The sequence below is a fragment of the Thunnus thynnus genome, chromosome 1, assembly GCF_963924715.1.
Source record: "Thunnus thynnus chromosome 1, fThuThy2.1, whole genome shotgun sequence".
Taxonomy (NCBI): Eukaryota; Metazoa; Chordata; class Actinopteri; order Scombriformes; family Scombridae; genus Thunnus; species Thunnus thynnus.
In genome coordinates this window covers 23,907,199-23,927,700 of record NC_089517.1, presented here as the reverse complement: position 1 = coordinate 23,927,700, position 20,502 = coordinate 23,907,199, and the positions used below count along the sequence as shown (strand labels likewise).

Genomic DNA, 20,502 nt, shown 5'->3' with positions numbered 1-20,502 from the left:
GGTATGGCTAAATTACAAGTCATTTCATCCAATTTAATGTTATTTGTTACAAAAATGTAATGCATTTCTGTAGATTTTCAAGTCATGTTGGCGTCTTTAACTTTTACCGGCAACTGGTACATGCTACTTCCAAATAAGTAGTATTATAAATAAATCTCTAAATCTGTGTATTTCTTGTTTGTTACCCGAGACCAGCCTATTTCGAGGGAAACAGTCGTCAGTCAGTGTGTCAAGACCATTAGCCTTTTTGGTAAAATTAAATGTATTTTTTTAATCTCGATATGACAATATTCTTTCAATACATATGTAGATTTGGAGAGATGGTAAACCCTGATGGTATTGGAATAACAACAAACCTCACAGAGGATCAATTAATTTTTAGTTCATTACTGTCCTATGTCTTTACACTGTGATGGCTGCAGGCCTGATTATAGTAAAAATATCACACAGGCTGCTTAACGATGTCTCCTCCACAGTCAGTGACCAGTAATAAGCCACTACTGCGAGAGCTCAACCATTAATTGAGAAAATTTGATACTATGACAGCGCAACCAAACTGCAAATTGGCTGAGCTTCAGGTAAAAAAGGGAAACAATGATATAACATCACACTCTGTCAATTAATAGAAAACTTGACATTTTAGTCAATTAATTTTTGTCACAACTGACGCACATTAATGCAAAACTGTGGATTAAGAAAATATTAATGAATAGCTGATAGCAATATTGTGGTAACTGAGTTTAATATTGAGAACACTGGATAAAGGAGGGACGCTTTCATGAGCCGAGCTATGAGGGAGAGTTGGCTCAACAAACTCTTGTCTAGTCTTATATTAAGTTTTTGTTTGTTCTCTTTTTCCTGGTGAGTGTAGGTGTGTAAATTAAAGGGAGCACCATATGTTGTTTTGTGTGGGAGAAAATTGCCCGTGAGTGTGTCTGGCATAGCAAAGGCTTAATCACCACCATGAGGATGATGAGATGCTTTTTAAACGTTACTCCACACTATTACAGCTATTACTATAATGACATACAAACTGAACAGAGCATTCAGTGCTTTTCGGACCTATTATGAATATAAAGTCAGGAGTGGTGAAGTGTTTGCTTTGTCCAAGCACTTCAGGCAATGTTACAGAGGCTACTAGCTAATAATGATCTTCAAAATGAGTTAACACACATACTGCATATCCATGGGGCACCTTCCTCGGTGGGCTCTACGTGGTATTATTAGCAGCTATAATGTGCAGGGATTTATTTAGCCTGCCCTCAGTTAGTAAGTGCCAAAGGAACTTCTTATGATTCCAGCATTTAACACACATAAAAACTGCATGTTACTCCGTTTTTTATGTAAAGTGAAATGCAAAATAAAGTCTGGAGCATCCTGTGTGCCTGATGATGGCACTGATGTCTCAGTTTCTAGGTCAGTGCACTTTGTTTTACATTTTGTGGCTCTCTGTTGGCCCTTTATCAAGATACATCGTATACGGAAATCAGACATAAGAAACAGACATGATGACAGAGATGTATCTCTTTGTGAGCCAATTTTCAATAAAATTTCATAAAGTATGCCATAATGTAGTGTGCAACGCAGTAAAATAGTGGTAGTTACGGTGGCATCATGGTACTAGCAGTAGTAATAAAACAGGTTGAATAATAAGAAGCTGTAATATAACAGGTAATAGTCATAGTTGTTGTAATGTAGTGCAGTAATAGTAGTAATAGTACCAGAAGGCGTAGACATGGTGATAATGTGGTAACACACAACCAGTATATAGTGTATATATATATATATATATATATATATATATATATATACACACATATATATATATACCAGTTATAGCAGGTAAAGTAGCACTTAGTGTAATGATAATACTAACAATAATGCCATGTTCATATTATCATGGAAAAACAATTAAAGATGGAGGACAAATTAATAAGGAATATTTATAAATATAACTATGCAATAACTAATCATGATTAAATTGAGACCAAACATCGAGCTTCTTACAAAAATGCAGTTTGAGTCTGTATAGTGATCAGACTACTGTTGTTACTGTTAGCTGCACACACTTGCAGACGCACAGAGCACAACGACCCAATTTTCTGCTACAATGTGAATATGGTTTAATAATAGTGATACTTACCTTAGTAATAATGCAGCAGGTATAAGGGACACCACAGGCCAGTGGACCAGGTGCAGTACAGTTGTGGTACATGTTGACTGACCAGTCTTTATACTCTTGACCACCGCAACACTTAAACTGCCACAGATGAAACAGACGACAGAGGAAAGACAAGTGTAGAAATTAAAAGGAAATGGGAAGAAAAAGAGAGATAACAAAAAGAAATGGAAGAAGATTTGTCAGGTGAGTGAGAGAAAGAGAGAGGAGAGGAAGGAATGAGATAAAAAAAAATAAGTAAACAAACTGGTCAACATTTTTCTGCTATGCTGGCATAATGCCAGTAACATTTTGGGATGAAATGAGCCATAAAATTTGCATGTAATTATGACTCAGTTTTATGTGTGTGTCTTCTCACTTTGCCAAAATTAGCGTACAGGTGTTGGTAGGATGAGGAAATGCAGTTGGAAATAATGTCCTGAACCCCTGAAAATATAATCCAATCCAATACAACAACCCTGCAATGAACCCTACGATTGTTGTTCACTTTTTAAGGCTGTTGTTTGTAGTAGGAAATTTATATTACATTGTAAGTTGTGCCTATATGGGGTATACATGTCACATACACACATATATTTTATTTATATATAAGACAAAATTTAAATTCAGTTTAGATACATACAGACTGATGGTTTCTCAATCTGGGAGATCTAAAGCTCCATTTGTCCTCTAACTCACATAAAAAATATAAACTTTACAATCTAAATTCATTATTTCTTTCAAACACCTCTTCTACAAACACACTCAGCCTGTATCTGAAAGCAGCAGCTTCACACAATCTCCCGCTGAATCAATAACACGCAACCTCAAACAATAAATTGATACCTGTCAACCTCTCATTGTTGGTTCAAAGGCATACAATAGTGGGACATCACTTATTTTCTATTGCCCTCTATTTCAGCCATTACTGACAAACCTTCAAGCAAACAAAATATTATTACTTCAGAGGAAAAAAATAAATGAGCTTTGTTAAGCTATCTAAAGCAAGTTAATTATAATTTGTCTGTCTGAGAGCTTTCAAGTCACATTGATTAAACACTTCTACAAACAACTTCATTATGAGTTTTAATTCAGTGTTCTAGTTATGGTTTGTTTGGTTGATCATCCAGCAAAGCAATAATGATAACATATTTTTTAATTAAATCACAATCAAAATACAAACATGATTTAACACAAACAAAGCAGAGCATTCTTTCCAAAGTTAGCTATAAACTTTCTCCAACATTTTGACTTGTAGCTGTTAATGTCATTAGTTAGGCCTTTGTTTGACAAGCCAGGACACACACTGAGAGAAAAAGTCTTTCAACAGGATAGATGAGACACCACTCTCACACCAAATGCTTTTCAATATTTGAATAAAATAAAATACTGCTTCATTTGATAGCATGCAAAAAAAATTACAGCAACCCTCTGAAGTCCCCATTCAGTAATTTCTACTAGATTTATACTAGTAGGTAGCAGGGGTAGATAGCAACATCTGCCTTGGAGACTAAACACTGACAGAGAACACAAGGGCCACACTATTAGTTCTGTTTTGTAGTCATTTACTGAGACAAATAATCTTTTGGTAGTGAGGAAGTGAGTCAGAAAGACAGTAAGTGAGACAAAGAGAACAAACAGGACAAAGAGTCACACACCAAGAGAGACCATGAGAGAGGGTGAGACAAGAGATAAAGAGAGAGGATGAATAAATGAATAAATATGAGACTGCTCTTTTCCAGACATTGTGATCAGTATGCTGACATGTGCCTGGAAGTTACTCCTTCTTCTTGTCAGTGTGACTCCACAGAGAACAGTTTTCCAGCACTGGGTCAGGACCCACACGAGGGTCACAGGAAGGCAAAGCAATTATGATGTGCTTAATGTCTGCAAACTGTTAGGTAGAAGTCTAAAAACATTTCGACTATACAATGAGTTACCACCTTTACTGTGCAATACAATCAAATACAACAGCTGTGCAGTAAATCCTGTCTTTAGGAAGACTGATAGTCAGTTAAGTTCAGGGGGTTTTGCTTCCTAATGAGACCAACCTGGAGGATCAATCTCTCAAAACACTCGTCAACACCAATGTGACTGCAGCAGACGAGCGGAGTCCCTTCAGACCATAAAAAGACTCGACGGCACAACAATTTGTTTACTGATGTTATATAAAGTACATTTCATATAAAATATATCCAAAACGATATCTGCCTCTGCTAAATCTTACAGACCAGCCTTCTTTACCATTTTATCTTCTATTTTTTCGTGTTGTCCCACGCACTCTATTGTTTTTCTTCACTGTTGGATGACAGCCTTTCTCCAGAGGTCAATTTCCAGGAGGCAGTCTTTAGGGTCAGTCGTGTCTCTCACAATGAAATAACTACAGAGAGAGTGACTGATTTTGTGGCCAACTGCCTAACTGACTGATGGCTGGCTGTTCACAGGCTGACTGAGTGACTAACTGGCTGGCTAATTGGCCAGCTTACTGCTCAGAGTGTAGGCTGCAACACAGAAATCAGTCCATCCTGTGCTCGCTGCCTTCATTATGATATGGCACTACGTGCGTGATTGGAAATTATAAAGATGTCTTTAAAGTAAGAAAACTTCCCGGGCTTATCTACGTCTGATCTACATAAAATTGTTTATAATGGTATCAAATTGTAAAAATAAGTAACACAGACAGACATGACAGGAAGGCCTTTCTGGTTTCTGAAGCTGCGGCCCATTTGGTTGTGCATTTGTACAGCTTGTTATGTTATGGCAATGGTGGGGAAACCCTCTTAAGTGGGCTTCAGGCAACACATGAGGCAGCTGATACGACGCTGATCATCGTCAGCTGATAAACAATGGATGATAATTTGAGAAAAGTAGTGGTAGTGGTCCTTGTTGAGGATGTACCATTCTAGAAACTCTAAGCCACACTTAAAGCCTTTCATATTAAACAACAATGATTTCATGATGCTCACCAGGTATCAGGTTCAATCTCATAATCAGGTATCAACTCTGGATAAAGTTGGCACCAAACTGTTATCTCACTTTTTTCAAAAAACACACACAAACATGTTGCAAAATGTATCGACTTTGCTGCAGCTGCTTCCTCTCAATCAATCCTGCATCAGTGGATTTGCATGATATTTGAAATTTAATAAGGTTTATGGTTTTTGTTTGAACCCTTATGATCTATAACTTATTATCTGTTTATCATGTCACATCATGCTCAGTTTGTGGTCTACTGTAGGTCATATGTAGAAAATATCATATTTTCTAACACGATTCTTAAACATGAATTTCTGTCATTTTTAGTGGCCTTGGTATGTTGACTGTAAAACAACATTGTACCTTTAATTACACTGCCAGCAGGCCGACTAGGATTGTATTTTGAAATGTCATGTCTCTGTCATGTGCTATCCCACAGCAATTACATGTCATGTCTCTGTCATGTGCTATCCCACAGCAATTACAGTGACAACAGAGGAGGAAGCAAAGTGATAATAAACCAGCACAAAGCAAAAGGGTATTGACTGTGGACACCTGTTCAGCATCATGTTGAACAGAAAGAGAAAATTGTAAAGCTAATTGCTGGTTATGGTTATAAATATCTTTAAAGAGCATGTTGCTGCGTTTTACAGGACAGAGAGTGTTTTGAGCATCACAGGCGACAGAAATTTCAGCACAAACAGCATGTATCCAAGTAAGCTGCTATTGTAAGTGGTGCTGGTAAAAAAAAAGCCTCTTTGGAGACACAAGACACAAAATACCAGCAGCATATACCCCTATCCATCTGAACTGCGGATAAAAACATTCCATCTATTCCTGCAGACATTCCTACCCACTGTTTAATTTCCCTCCCTTAGTTTCATCTTCTGTGCCTCTCCTGTTTCCTTTATGTTTCCCCTGACAGGAGTTGTGTCTGACATTTTTCCTGCTTTATTCTCCACACAAATGAAAAGTTCAGCATCTGAAAACTGTTGTTCTGTTGTCATTCATTTTAACAGCTGGCATCATCTCCGTCCAACATGCAAGGGCTAGAGACTGCAGTATATGTACGGAAAGACAACATCCTCAATCCTTAGACTCTCGATTCGGATAAGGAAAAACTCCCTAAAAAAAACCTTTACTGGGAGAAAAAAATGGAAGAAACCTCAGGAAGAGCAACAGTGGAGGGATCCGACATGCAATACATGTGTGCACAAAATAGACCAGATGACAAAATTACAGATAGACAGTTTGGAAAAAGATGACAAAGTTATAGATGGATTGAAAGATGACAACCTGACTTGCTAGACTGGCCTAAGGATCACACTGACAATCTAAAAAACATTTTCCATATTTTTTTTCAAAGGCAGCAGCAGAAATATCTTTTCTCAGTCCACCTTCAGTGTCGTGCACCTTGTGCTTTGAATTAGTTGCCTCTGGTAGTGTAGACAATGCCTGACCGGCTAATGCGTCCGGATGATGCACAGCACGTCACTAATACTAGCATTATCTTTCTGTGCACATCCTGTAATTCTTTGTCATATTAATGCAGAGGTCTCTGCTCTCTAAACTATGTAATCCAGCTTTTAGAATAAATGGAAATATTTATCTGAGTGTATTTGGATGTGAGATGGTGAGCAGTCTGATTTGTTTGTAGGCTTCATTTTAAAAGAAGACATCTAAAATAACAGTTTAAGTGGTTTTAACACATACTATTGCATGAATTTGATGGATTCCAGTATACTTACTGGCATAGTAAGTATACCAGTGTAGCTTAACAGGTACCTCATGTTTCTTTTCACTGTGAACTCTTAACTAGAAATGTAAAAAACAATCTTCTCTACATACAGTAATCATATTTGATGTGAAGCAGGAGTGATTATCTTATATGTAGCTTTTTGCTTACAGCTCCAAAGTCTTTCACTTTGACAAGGACATGGTGGAAAAAAACAACCAGTACTACTATGAAATCAAAACTCTGGCAGACTACTACTGCATCAAAATCACTATGGAAACTGGAGAATAATTGTATAAAATTTTAGCAAAAACAACCTCTTGTCAAGAGGAAAGATCTACAGTAATACAACCTGACCAAACAGTTTACTGCTCTGTGTGAACAATGGATTGTTCTCGCCAGTGCTAAGCCAGCCTCCTATCTGATGATTGAACACGCTCTGTAGACCACATTGATCAATCAGGGCTTCTCCAGCTCTAACAGATGAGGCCAGGTGCCAATAACAGACAAGCAGAGTGACAGATGTGTTCTTCTGAGAGGTCAACATTGACCTATCATTTTACATCGCATTAAGGCTTTGATTCTGTTCATTTTGTTGCCTCTGGTTACGTAATTCTCCTATTTAAGAAAGTGTTTTTCTCTATGACTCACATTACTTTAGTGGCCACTGAGGTGAATGCTTTTTATGACTGCTGTTATCTTTGAACCACTTCTTCCTGACCTGCACTGACTACAATCCAGTTAAACCTCTCAGGTCATTATTCAGTGGTTTTGTAACCCCGGATCCAGATGTGGTGCAGGTGTCAACACAGAATTTTAATTGGTTACTAATCGGTTGCGTGTTTGCAGGGTTTATAATGTGTTTTGGCCATTGTTTGTTTTTCTTGTTTGTTATTGCATTTTCTTAATATTATTTATTAAATGTTTATATATATACACACACACACTACTTGTTGTTTTTTTAATGTAAAGCACATTGTATTTGTAATAAAACACACTATGTAAATACACTTGACTTGCCTAAATACCATTACGCCTCCTGTAATGAATCCAAAATGAACTTATAAATATGCATGATCACTTTTGTGTCAAACAACCACACAGCACTGAGGAAATGAAGTCAGTGTCTGTTCAAATGACTGAATGGCCTTGTTGTTTGCAGTGATGCAATGGCTGTGGGAGCACTGAACACTGCGAATGCAACGTAAATTGTGTTTCAAAATGCTCTGATATATTCAAGCTATGTGGTGTTTGGTGTTAGTGTGGGTGGGTGTCTGAAGTTGCTTAGGTTTCCACTGATGATGGAAATGAAAAATTGCAGCTTCTCACAATAAGACACCGCAGTAATCAATACTTTGATTAGTATTTTGATTAATTATGAGATGTAATTGCGTGGGGGGAAGAAAGGCCTTCGTTGTCTTTTCCAGCGTTGAAGACACATTCAGCCACTGCTTGTGGGACATTTCCATTAAAATACTGAGTCGCAGGGAATATAAAGGTTAGCATGAAATTAACTTAATGCAGGATATGATATGACCCGCCACTAATCCATGGATTTGTGTCATGGCTCCAGGATTAGATTTTTCTCATTTCCTGTTGTTGCACATTTGATACAATTTAGGCCTCCACATGTTCACAGCTGGAACAAAAAGCTAACAGGTGGGCTTTGACAAGTGGGATGAAAAACACTGGGTTAAAAGGTTCAGTATGCTTCAAACTAACCACTTCGCACAAAGTGTCTGAACACGTCTAAAGGCAGGATGGTTTATACCTGTTAGAAATACACTTGAAGGTGGCGGGAAAGCCTGCTGTTACAAGAGAGGGGTGAAACGCACACACACACACACACAGTCTCTCCCTGAAGGCACATACTTTCACATCTCTGCACACCAGAGCAATCACTGCAGGACGCTGAAGTGCTTGTCAGATCATGAGTGTAGGAAAGTGTCACGATCACAAGTGGTCATTTGTATTTTGATTGGTTGCCAAGCATCAAGAGGGCAGGTCTTATCTAATGTCAGCTTGTCAGAGGGCTGAAGCCGGAGAGAGAGGTGGGGGAAAGACAAACTGCAGAAAGTTGGCGTCCTGCAGATTATAGTGTTGACAATCAGTCTTACTTTGCTGTTGTAATTCTCAGTAAATATTATTGCCTGTTGATATCATATGATATGATATTTTTTAAGATACTTTCTGTTGAGTTTACACTTCACTTTGTATCTCACAGGTAACTCTCTTATTTCACTGACCTGTTCAAACTACACAGATGATGATTCAGACAAATATATTAAAGCTGCCCTATGGTGTTTTCTTGTAAACAAACAAAAGTTCTGTTTACACTTAGTGTTACTCACAAAAACAGTGTGTGTATCCTTGTGGTTAAACAAATGTGTTGAATGAGCTTTTAAATCCTACGTTGTTTATATCCATGTTTACTTCTTCACAGCCTTTGTGGGCATATTAACACCAACTATCAATCAAAGTAGTGTGAAACCAATGGCAGCATGTGAATTGTGCCGCCCGCGACCCATTTATAAAAACATTGCTCCATCATGCTACTAGTAGCGCCACAGGGTACTTTAAGCAGCTATGATTGAATCATAAATCATTGGTGGTTGTCTTGGAGCTTCTTTGATATATTTAATCAATATCTTTGCTCTGAAATTTCATGTACTAGACATGATTTCCACTGCTTTATCTCAAGATGTCTACAACTGACATGAACACAGTATTGCAATACAGATAAAATATTACAATTATTCAAATGTTTTTTTTTTTTTTTTTTTAAATGGTCAGGTGATACCACTTCACACTAAAAATAATAGTGGAAAAGAACAGTAAGTACAGTACTGTACTCAGCAGTAAGTAAAAAAAAAAAAAAAAAGGTATTTTATCCCATCTTATTAATTGACAAAAATTGACATTGTGACAAAATGTGTCACAATTGATTCAACTCAAACACATGAGTAAGGCTGCATTCAGGCCACTGTCCTCATAAACACGGATAAATCCACAAACCCCATTTATGTGTGTAAACAGCCTGAATCCCCACTAAGGTTTTCTGATTATTTTGCCCAAGTCCTCCAGAATAACACCTAAATCTCTTCTATCGCAGGTTTTTTGAGCCATCCAGCAGCTTTTCACCATGACAGGAAAAATATAGAAGAAGCTTTATGCTGCTGCTGCCAAATGACTTCGTACCATTACTGAAGTACTATTTGTTGTTATCAGAGCATGCAGATCAGAGTGCCAGCACGTTAAGCTCTCCAAACAGCACATCACAAGGTAAACATTAAAAAATCTTCTGCAAAAGGTCGCCTTTGTTTGGACTGATGATGAAGTGGAGCTGCTTTTGAAGGTAAACTTGCCAAACTCCTGTTGAATGTCACCCGGATGGCATGTCAAATCAAATATTATTTGACCAAAACATCTGCACAGACAAAATTTTTGTTGTCTCTCCAGAAGCAACAAATATTATTAACTATTATAAATTTGGAGTCGTGTTTCTGTCCACCTGTTGAATGCAAGTCCAACACTCACTCTCCTTAAACTCTGTTTTTCATCTCCACAAATACTGGGGGGAAAATAATCTGGCTCTTTAGCTGCTAAATGCTCCACCATGTTCATCAGCTTATCACTAACTTTGTCTGTCTGCTGTTTGGTCCTGGGCAGGTAGTATTCAGTGGGTTTATCGCTGTTTTTTGGGTTGTTTTTTTTTGTGGTGATAATAGCTTCCTGCTGAAAATGACACTATGAGAGCAGTGAGCTGAAACAGTAAAGTTGCAGGCTGTGAAACCAAAACAATGTGCTGAACAGCGTCGGAAATTATCGGGGGCTCAGGGCGAAATGCCCTCGTAAAATAAACCATTAAACAAAGACTTAATACATTTTGTAAAGCGTGTCTGTATTTTGCTCTGTAGTAAAAGTGCAACTCAGAAATGGCTGTGCCAGCAGGGCTTCAGCATCTGCACAACCCCGCCCCCTCCTCCCACTCCAGTGTTGCGAGGTTGTGAGGTAGTCATGACAGCTAATGGTAACATTACCGAAATGGAGTGTTTTTTAATTCGCAAACCTGTCACACTTCCAGTTGAGTTACTATCAGTTCCAGTTACTGACCCTCTCCCAGTCTGCCCTGTGCCTAAAAAGGCAAAGCTGTCATAGTGCATGTTATTTATAGAGTGCCAAACATAACATGCCAGACAATCAGCAATGTTGCTGAGATGTTGAACTGTGACATTGTTATGTAACGTTGTGTTTATTGTTTATACTTTTGAAAATAAAATATGCATTAAATGGGGAGAAATACCCACAGTTATAATCTGTAACTGGGATTACAACTCAGTGTGAGTCATTTTACTCACTAAATATTCTTGCATTATAAGTTCGGCTGCTCATTTCACTATCTTTAAAGAGTCATTGAATATAGGTCTGTCATGCAACAGAGAACTAAGGTATTTCCCATCATTTGAAAAAATTGCCCTGGAAATTATCCAAATGCCCCCGAAACATATTTCATGAGGGCAAAAAAGCTCTTGTAAAAAAGTTAATATCCTATCCTTGAGCTGAAAAAAGCGATAAAGCTCCACAGAGCTTCACAATGAGCGACACCTGTCACATTACACATTTAACTCATTGTTATTAGATAAAATATTGGCTATAGTTTCTTTAAGACATGAATGGAGTTTACAAATGTGTGAAAGTTCAGACTTTTGGATTGGGGTGTTGAAAAACTGATCTGTTCCATCACAGAGGGATTTAAATTGAGGCAGATGCTTCAACCTCCTTAAACCACTGAATTATCTGCCAGTATCAGCCAAGTAGCAACTTTTGGGCCTTTCACACACCCAAAAGACCATTCAATCAAGTCAATTGGTTGAGCAAACCGGTACTGTTGCTGGTAACTCTGCTGTTTGCACATTCCTTAATGATGGATGGATGGAGAATAGATAGACAGATATATAGATAGATAAAAATAGAATAAAAATATAATTTTAAACATAAGGCAAGTTATTGCTATTAATGTGCATATTAAATGTAAAATGTGCATTGTGCATTGCCACTCAGTGGAGGAGTCTCTCCTCCCGGCAGAGGGAAGTCATTGTAGATGATTATTGCTGTGGGCAGGAATGACCTCCTGTAACGGTCCTGTATGTAGCCTGCAGACTGATGGAACATTTTCTCTCCTGCTCATCAGTGGAGTATTTGCAGGCTGCCTAATTTCAATTTGTGACCAGTCTGCTGCCCCCAGACAATGCTTCCCCCATGTACTTGAGCTGGTAATGAGATCTTCAGCGTCAGGCTGTGTGTGTGGCAGCAAAGTGTACTTGGGGAGCAGGTGCACAGTGATAGCTCGGCACAGTTTTCTGATTATTTTGGGCACAACTTGCTGTGATTATCAGTTCACTAGTGGTGCCGTTTCATCTGACAAATCTTGGGTCCTCTTTGTAATGCCAAACAGGCTTGTCGTGTGTACTGCAGCACATAATAAGCTATTCGTAATTTATATATATAACTTAGCTAACACAGCCTCTTCAGTCCTGACACTTGATGAAAGGAATGTTCAAATGACAGTAAAGGAATAACATGACTCTACCTTCTTCTGAACAAAGTCCATTATGTTTTTGAAGTCCAGGTCATCATAGTAGTTCACTATGCCTCTTCGGATGTTTTTGTTCACCAAGTCCACCGTCTGTATGACAAGAGAAAAACACGAGACAGTTTGTGGGTGTTAACGGAGTGAAGGGGGTGTGGGGGGTAATGTCACCATGTTTGTTATGATTCCATGACACAGCTGATCTACAATCAATGTGTCAAAAAGGCAGGAGTCGGAAGAGGAAATGTCCTGATTAGTCAAGGTGACTGATTCACTGAACTGGAATATTAAAACATGACAGTTTGACAGCTCACATCTGTCAGTCACAATCTGGTGCAGCTGGGTCACGTTAGGTTAATGTACTGTATCAGTGTATCAAGAGACTGAGAATGAATATTTTTCAACTCTATTAAGTACATTCACAGAGAGATTTTCATTCAATGTTTCCATTTAGTCCACTAATTTCACTCCACTAAATTCTGTTTGTGATACAATAGTCTTATTTGTAGTTCATTGAAGATGGGGGCAACAAATCTTTGTTTTGTTTTGTTTTTTTACCCCATTCAGGCCCGATGATGCTCCATCATATTTTCTTTTAACCATTAGTGATAATAAATTGAGACTGCCTTCCTCATGAGAGTCACAGATATTAAAAGGGACTGAACTTATCATGTAATTTATTTTCCTCCTCATATCAGGTCTTCACAGTGAATCTATAGGGGCAAGGCAGCCACTTTTAATCCACTTACAATGTGCAGATTTAAAGACTTGGAGTTAGTCCACTGAGGCAGAGGACACTGGACCTCTATTAAAGAACTCACTATAAGCTCACATGACATTATCATATTAAACACGATGTTAATGGAAATGAGATGCAAAAAGAAAGTCAGCCTTTATAAAAATCGACTTATAAAGGACAGACAGTGAAATCTCATTGAGTGTGCACATTTCTCATGCACTGCTGTATTATTTTAATCTCAATGTAAATGAGATGACGGTAAAATAACGGACTGATATATGAGAAGCCATTAAAACACTGAAATCTACAAGCATAATGTTGCCTTGATGAGATAATTTAGCTTTTCTTTTGACGAATAAGAGATAAACAATAAAATGCATTGATTGTATTATTGAAAAACTTCTCCTAAGACAGGCCATTATCTTTAATGAAACTATCATGTAAACGAGATGATTAAAAAGCATTAGAGAGAGGAAATACGACAGATGTGGAAACTGACGCTTTTCCCCACAGAGCCACATCGAGATATTCATGAATGAAGGGTTTTTATGAAGAAAACGGATGCAAAAACTGATGCAATGAATATCTCACTAGGGGACTGACAGAATCTCCATTTGGCTAACTATGAATTACAGATGCATGACCACATTAGCAATAATCTTCTTCCAGATTCTGTTACATGATGAGTTCTCAAGGTGTGATTTTTTTTTGTGTAAAGCAAGTATAACGACCCCAAAAATTCATTCTTTAAAACCTGGAACTGAAATACATTGTATAATTCCTCAGTACATCTGTGGTACAAAACCATTAAAAAAAAGACAAATGATGCAGCTGTTTCTTTTGTCCAATATTTCTTCAAACGACTTCCATTAAATCACACACATACAAAAACAAAATGAAGGAGTAAATGAGGATTTGTTATTCAGCACACTATTTTAATTACAGATACAGTTTCAGGCAGCGGTACCTGTCAGAGACAAGACAAGAAACTATTTTCTAATTCTACTCCAATAAAAAAATCTACATATTAAAGGACGTCAGCATATTTTGTAGGCTCTGTTAGTATTTTTCCAGTATGCTCACCAACAATTTTTAAAGTTTATAGCAACCAATAATAAACATATGATACTGTTTAAAAATGATTTGAAAATTTTGGTCACAAAATTTTACACCTGCATTAACTGTTTTTTTTGGCCACTTGGGGGCTGTGAACACAACACTGACATATCATCACCTTTTAAGTCGATATAGTGAACTTGTAGTTGCTAATTGACACATCCAGCAGTTTCTGAGCAACATTATCATTAATTTGAAGTTGTGTTTCTGTTCACCTGATGAATATGAAGCTTCATTTATACACCATAGTTGTTCTGTTTATACTACCTTCTGGAGTCCGCTCGGAGGACGCGTTTCACACATGCGCGGTAGATCAGCGTCTACAGGAAGACAGCATTGTGACCGTGCAGACCACGTCACAACAAATTGGAGATAAACGGATGTCCACACAGAGCCTACACGTACACCCTCTGATGACGACATTTACGTCACGCGGACTCTAGTGGACGCTCGCAGACACTGAAAGTATAATTTCAGCTTAAGTCCAAAACGTACTCTCCTTCGGCTCTGTTTTTGCTCTGTATCAACTTGGGAACATTTTGTGGCTCAATTAGATAGTGACAGTTAAGAGATGACAGGAACCTAGTGGAGAGAGAGATGGGTTGTAACATGCAACAAAGGTCCGCTGCCAGAATGAAACCACAGATGCTGCGGTAATGTGGCATGCTGTTCAAGAGATTTTCTGACATGGGTGCAACAAACTCCTGCCACCTGCAGCTCTTCATCTAACCAACTCACTTGTCTCCTCTTGAACTATTCCTCCCTTTCAATATTTAAAACTGTGCCACTTCTGAAAAAGCGCAAAAGAACGCAGATGTCTTGAGGTCTTCGGAGACCAACGAGTTAGTACCATCATTAACTTTGATAACTAAGGCTGCACTTCCTGTAACTGTTTTACATTTAAATGGTTCAAAGTGAGAGGCTCTTAATATGAAGCAGCAATAGGAATTACTTTGTTTGCATTAATAGTAGTTTAAAAGCAGCAGAATTCATTACTAGCACAGCAGACGAGAATGTTCAAGTCATGTTGCCTGATGGGGATTCGCTGGCAGGTGGTCCAGATTACTGAGCCAGTTGCCTCTTTGTCAGAACAAACACTACAAACACTGCATTTTAAATCCCCCACCTACAGTGCATCATTGAACAACCAAAACGGTTACTGCATTCAAAAAAGACAAAAAGAAAAGGCCATTCAAAATGCTATTCTAGTCTGAACATTTCAACTGATAATTAATGGTGTCTGGATCATAATAGTCTTTCCTTCCTTTCTTTTTTTAATACACTAAGTGTTGCTCATGATTATAACCTGTTGTGGAAGAAGCTGCTTGCTGAGTCACGACTGCAAAAAAAGAAAAACACATCACGCTGTGTTGAGTGAGAACAGAACATTATTAGATTTTATTGCAGGGAGGGAGAAGTGATCAAAAACTGAAGACCAAGATGAGCAAAAAATAAAAAAGAAAGAGAAACAAAAAAGAATATGAGAGAGACAAAGAGAAGAAAGATGTAGAGTGGAGCAGAACGATCTGTTAGCATACTGATATTATACAAATGTAAATCCAATCTACTATTTGAACAGATTAATTCTGATTATATCGTCTCTGAGCATTTCCTGCCAAGAAATATGAGCACATAAGGTTTCAATGTGGTGTCCTTGAAGTCTGAAGATATTATAATATCTCTCATTAAAGAGAGATATTATAATAACTGCATGGAGAAGTTTATTATATATCTAAAATATACCACATGGTGACAAATTTAAGGAAGTAGGAAACATAATGACCTAAATTTAATATATGTTATCCCACTGAATAAAGATTATACAGATGAAAAAATATTTACAGTATGTTTTTTTATGTGTGATGTAATGTAGTTGGTTCATTCAGTGATAATACCAGTTTACATTTGAAATGAAAACATCAGGAGGGCATCCTTATGCACTTAAAGACATATTTAGGTGCTAATATGAAGCTAAAATAGAGTTCAGGATGCTTCAGTATTAAGAAGAGTCATACGGTATTTGATGCATGTTGATCTCGATTAGTCCCAAGGTAGCAAATATTTATTTATTATAAATATTTATTATAAATATTTTTGAGCTTTTTTTGTGATGGTCAGTGTGGTTTGGATCACGTCCTTGTGATGAACAATATCAGTTTACTGCCTCAAAAGGTAAAGATTTGGTTGTTATCCTGTGTCCCCACTATAAGAGTTAAAATTTATTTCACTGCCTACCCCGCTGAGGTGGTAAAGTTTCTAATTGTCAGGTTATTAATCGACATCGTGGACAGCTCACCTGGTTGCGGAACACCAGCGCCACGATTCCTCCCAGCAGCTCCAGGAGCAGACACACTGTCAGCGTGTACATGAACTGTGACCAATCAGATGACAGAAAGAAGAGCCTTTAATCGATCGGACTAAGCCATTATACACTTGAAATTTAAATATTGATCTGTAACAATATTAAGCACTGGTTGTAATGTTTTTTGGGATTAAAAACACAACAACAATTTTTTTTTAAATAAAAACAAAATACATTTTCTAGGTTTCACAATTGCCATAAAGCTATGTCTCTCACAGTTTGGTTGCATAGAAGGTTTTTACATAAATGCACAGCTATGACGTGTATAATGTCCTTCAACCACTGTCTTAGCACACCACTCACCACTTTCAGTAGAGTTAGATTATCCCTCAGTGAAGCCAAGACTCCTATGAATGAAACAATAAACATGACGACTCCCAGAAGGATCAGGATTATAGCCGGGGCCAAAAACATCCCCTGCAGTGTCTTGTAACGCTGTCTCTCCACCTCGGCATAGATGCCTATTGCCAGGATGCAGGCGCCTATCAACTGGAGACACAAACAGAAGCAGTTAGCACTCCAGTACACCATCACCACCCACTATGACCTAAATAATAAACATAAAGTAGAATTACTTTCTGACAATGTCAACAAAAACTGAAAATGTATAAGCTTTATAAAATCAGAATTTATAGCAGAGCTGTTATATTGGATTACATTAGATTGCACAGATGTTCCTAAGAAAGTGCTCAGTGAGTGTTTGGATTTTTTAATCAAATCTGAATCTTTATTATCAAATCAGCTTATCAAATAGGAATAATTTACAAATCCCTTATTTATTCTATTTATTAAATATAAGGGATCACATTATTCTATTTTGTCCCTTATATATTCTAGTTTTACAGAAATTATAAACTACTTAATATTTAAAGACTAAAAAAGACTAACTACCAGATTATACTACAACATGGATTATATTCCTATTAAACCAAATGACTACCTCAAAGTTTTGCTCCCTAGTAATAAAAACATAAGAAAGATGATACTTAATAATTCTGTAATTCTTGTAATGATAAAGAAAATATAAAATATAGTATATTTTATGAACAACATACATTATGGACATAGAAGTTACATACTGGAGCAGTGGAACATGTGTTAATGTTGTTGCAGTAAGTTTAGGCTCAGCAGACATTTTGACTTCATAAGAAAAGCACAAGTGTTACTAATAACATTAATGATGGCTCCGTTCTATTAAAGCCGTGACAGCGAGCCAGCACGCACAATACCAGGACCCTGAAACTCAGGCAGATGAATGGAAATCATCCATCATTAATTTAATTATTTACACCTGTACTTTTCCTACCGTGACATGTCAAAATGTCTTCTGTGAAAAGGCGTATTGAAGTGTTCATGTGAACAAACCTGTTTAGAGGACAACATTGCATGACTCAGCAGCAGCTACTGTCTCTACAAAATCAACATTAAGACAGGAACACGGCAGACCACGTAACAAGAGATCTGTGCCTTTTATACTGGACATAAACACGGAAGCAGGTCAGTGAAGGTGCACAGTCATCTCTTTGCTTCTAGAGTCCCATTTAAACCACATTTTTTACATCTTCAGTGGACCAAATCTAGATAATATAAAACTGACATTCCCAAGTGTTGGTCAATTTGTACGAATCTCTAGAGCCTTAACAGTAAATATCTGCAATTAAAACCATACAGCCTAATTAGAGTCTAATTATAATCTGCATTTTCTCCAGACTGAAGTGGACTTCAATAACAGATAATTCAGTGTTGTTATTGCAAATGACAGCTTTCTTTAATTAGGTTCTCTGAGGCACTTTCGTTTGGATACAGTGAATCTACTGAGAACAATCAGTGATGTTTGGATACACATACTCTCTCTCTCTCACACACACACAAACATCTTTTTTTCTCACTGAATTACTCAAACATAATTTGATTATCAGTTCAAGTCTGGTTTTAGTCTTTTTACAAACTATCAGTGCTGTGGAACAGATTGTTGTCTAGACTGTACACACACTCATGCAAACACACATTTCATTTCATTTTAGAATTTCTTTCTATGTTAGCAGCCTGACTCTGTGGATGACAATGTTGGCAGGTCAATGTGTTGGTCAGTACATCTGTCCAAAACTTTGTGTCCAGACTAAAATATCTCAACAACTATTGGATTGATTGTCATGACATTTTGTACAGATATTCATGGTTCCCAGAGGATGAATCTTAAATGATAGGTTGACAATTTAATTTTTTTTTAAGACAAAAAAGTCTGCCCATATGAACACTGAAAGAGATTTTCCTCACTGTAATCATTCTTCCTGTTCATACTGGCCATTAAAAGATCCACTTCAAATAGGCTTTCAATGTAAGTGATGGGGGCCAAAATCCACAGTGTGTCCAGACCCCTGGCTTTTTCTCTAGTGCCACTATGAGGTTCATATTTGTGGTTGTGATCAAAATGTCTAACAAACTATTGAATGAATTGTCATGAAATTTGCTACAGGAATGATCATCCCCCTCAGGATGACTTGTAATAACTTTCGTGATCCTCGACTTTTCCTCTAACGCCACAATCAGACCAAAATTCTAATTAGTCTAATACTTTAGTTAATGACCAAATACCTGCAAAACTAATGACATTCCCTGGCAGACAGTGGTGGGTTGTCAGTTGATATGGTTCACCTGGGCCTGCCAGGCTATAAAAGCTGGCTCATGTGGTCACTCTCTCTTCTTTCCTCCCGCTGACATCCACCCTGCATCATCTTCTTTTGGTTTGTTTATTTGTGTTAACTTTAGTTTTAATAGATCACATTTGTTTATACTCTTGCGTGGACTCCCTCTTTGTCACATTCCTGAGCCAGTTTGTGACAATACTAACAAGTTAAACTAAGCTGGTGAACATTATTCCTGCTGAACGTCAGCATGTTAGCATTCAAGCTGAAACTAAAATTCAAAGAAGCCCTGTAATGAAGGTTGTTTGGCCTTCCTTATGTTAAAATATATATATGTAGTGTATATGATCATCTGCCAAGTTAGTTTTTGTGCAACAGAAATGAAAGTAGTCTCACTCAAGTCGTGTATCGCTGATAAGGGATGCAAATCGCATGCTTTCCTCTCATAAATATGATTGCTGGTGTGTTTTAATGAGCCTGTGTTGCATGGTGAGATATTCAGTTTCACTCAGGAACTGAAAACTAACAGCAGTGAACATACAGTACAACCAACCCACTACATGTTCCTAACTGTGACTGAATATGTCACATTAAGGTTAATTTCCTTGGTATTAAAAATTCTTAATTTGATCCTTTCACAAAAACTCAATTTAATGATCCATTAACAAACTTTTCCATTTAAGGAGCACCATCTGATCAATTTATTAACTGTTTTACACTGACCTTGTTAACACTGACGAGAGTTAAGACAAACCTGAGCTTTGCCCACCGCACAACAGAGGAATAACTGAGTGAGACTGAAGCTTGATTGTTCAGTCAGACAATAACTGGCAGAATATCCAGTTATGTGCCTTCAATCACCCAGTGGCACATTAACATACATCAAAGCTCTATTTGCAATCTGCATCAAATAAGCAGCAGCTAAATATGCAATCAGCGACAATGACAGTCAGGGACATTTTGACAGTAAAAAGAAGCTTAAAGGGTCAATTCACACAAATTTAAAAAGAAAAAAAAAAACACACATTTTTCCACTTGGTCCTCATATTATCTAATCATGCAGATATAATTTGCTGAGTTTTAGAGATATCCATCCATGTTGCCATCCCCATACAACAGAGGAAAGTGGAATTCCACTTCTGGTGCTAAAAGCATTGAACAAATTCCTGACTGGATAACAT

The 20,502-nt window shown here is 37.5% G+C and overlaps 1 protein-coding gene across 1 annotated transcript in view; it reads right to left on the bottom strand.

The window, feature by feature from the left end:
* The window catches only part of tspan15 (tetraspanin 15), a 32,662-nt gene that overhangs the window by 5,660 nt on the left and 6,500 nt on the right, over window positions 1-20,502 (bottom strand). Inside the window, exons 2-5 of the mRNA XM_067591730.1 lie at window positions 16,980-17,165; window positions 16,611-16,685; window positions 12,460-12,555; window positions 2,144-2,260 (exon numbers count right to left, since the gene is read on the bottom strand). Of these exons, the coding sequence (XP_067447831.1) occupies window positions 2,144-2,260; window positions 12,460-12,555; window positions 16,611-16,685; window positions 16,980-17,165 (474 nt within the window). The remainder of the gene's footprint in view (window positions 1-2,143; window positions 2,261-12,459; window positions 12,556-16,610; window positions 16,686-16,979; window positions 17,166-20,502) is intronic.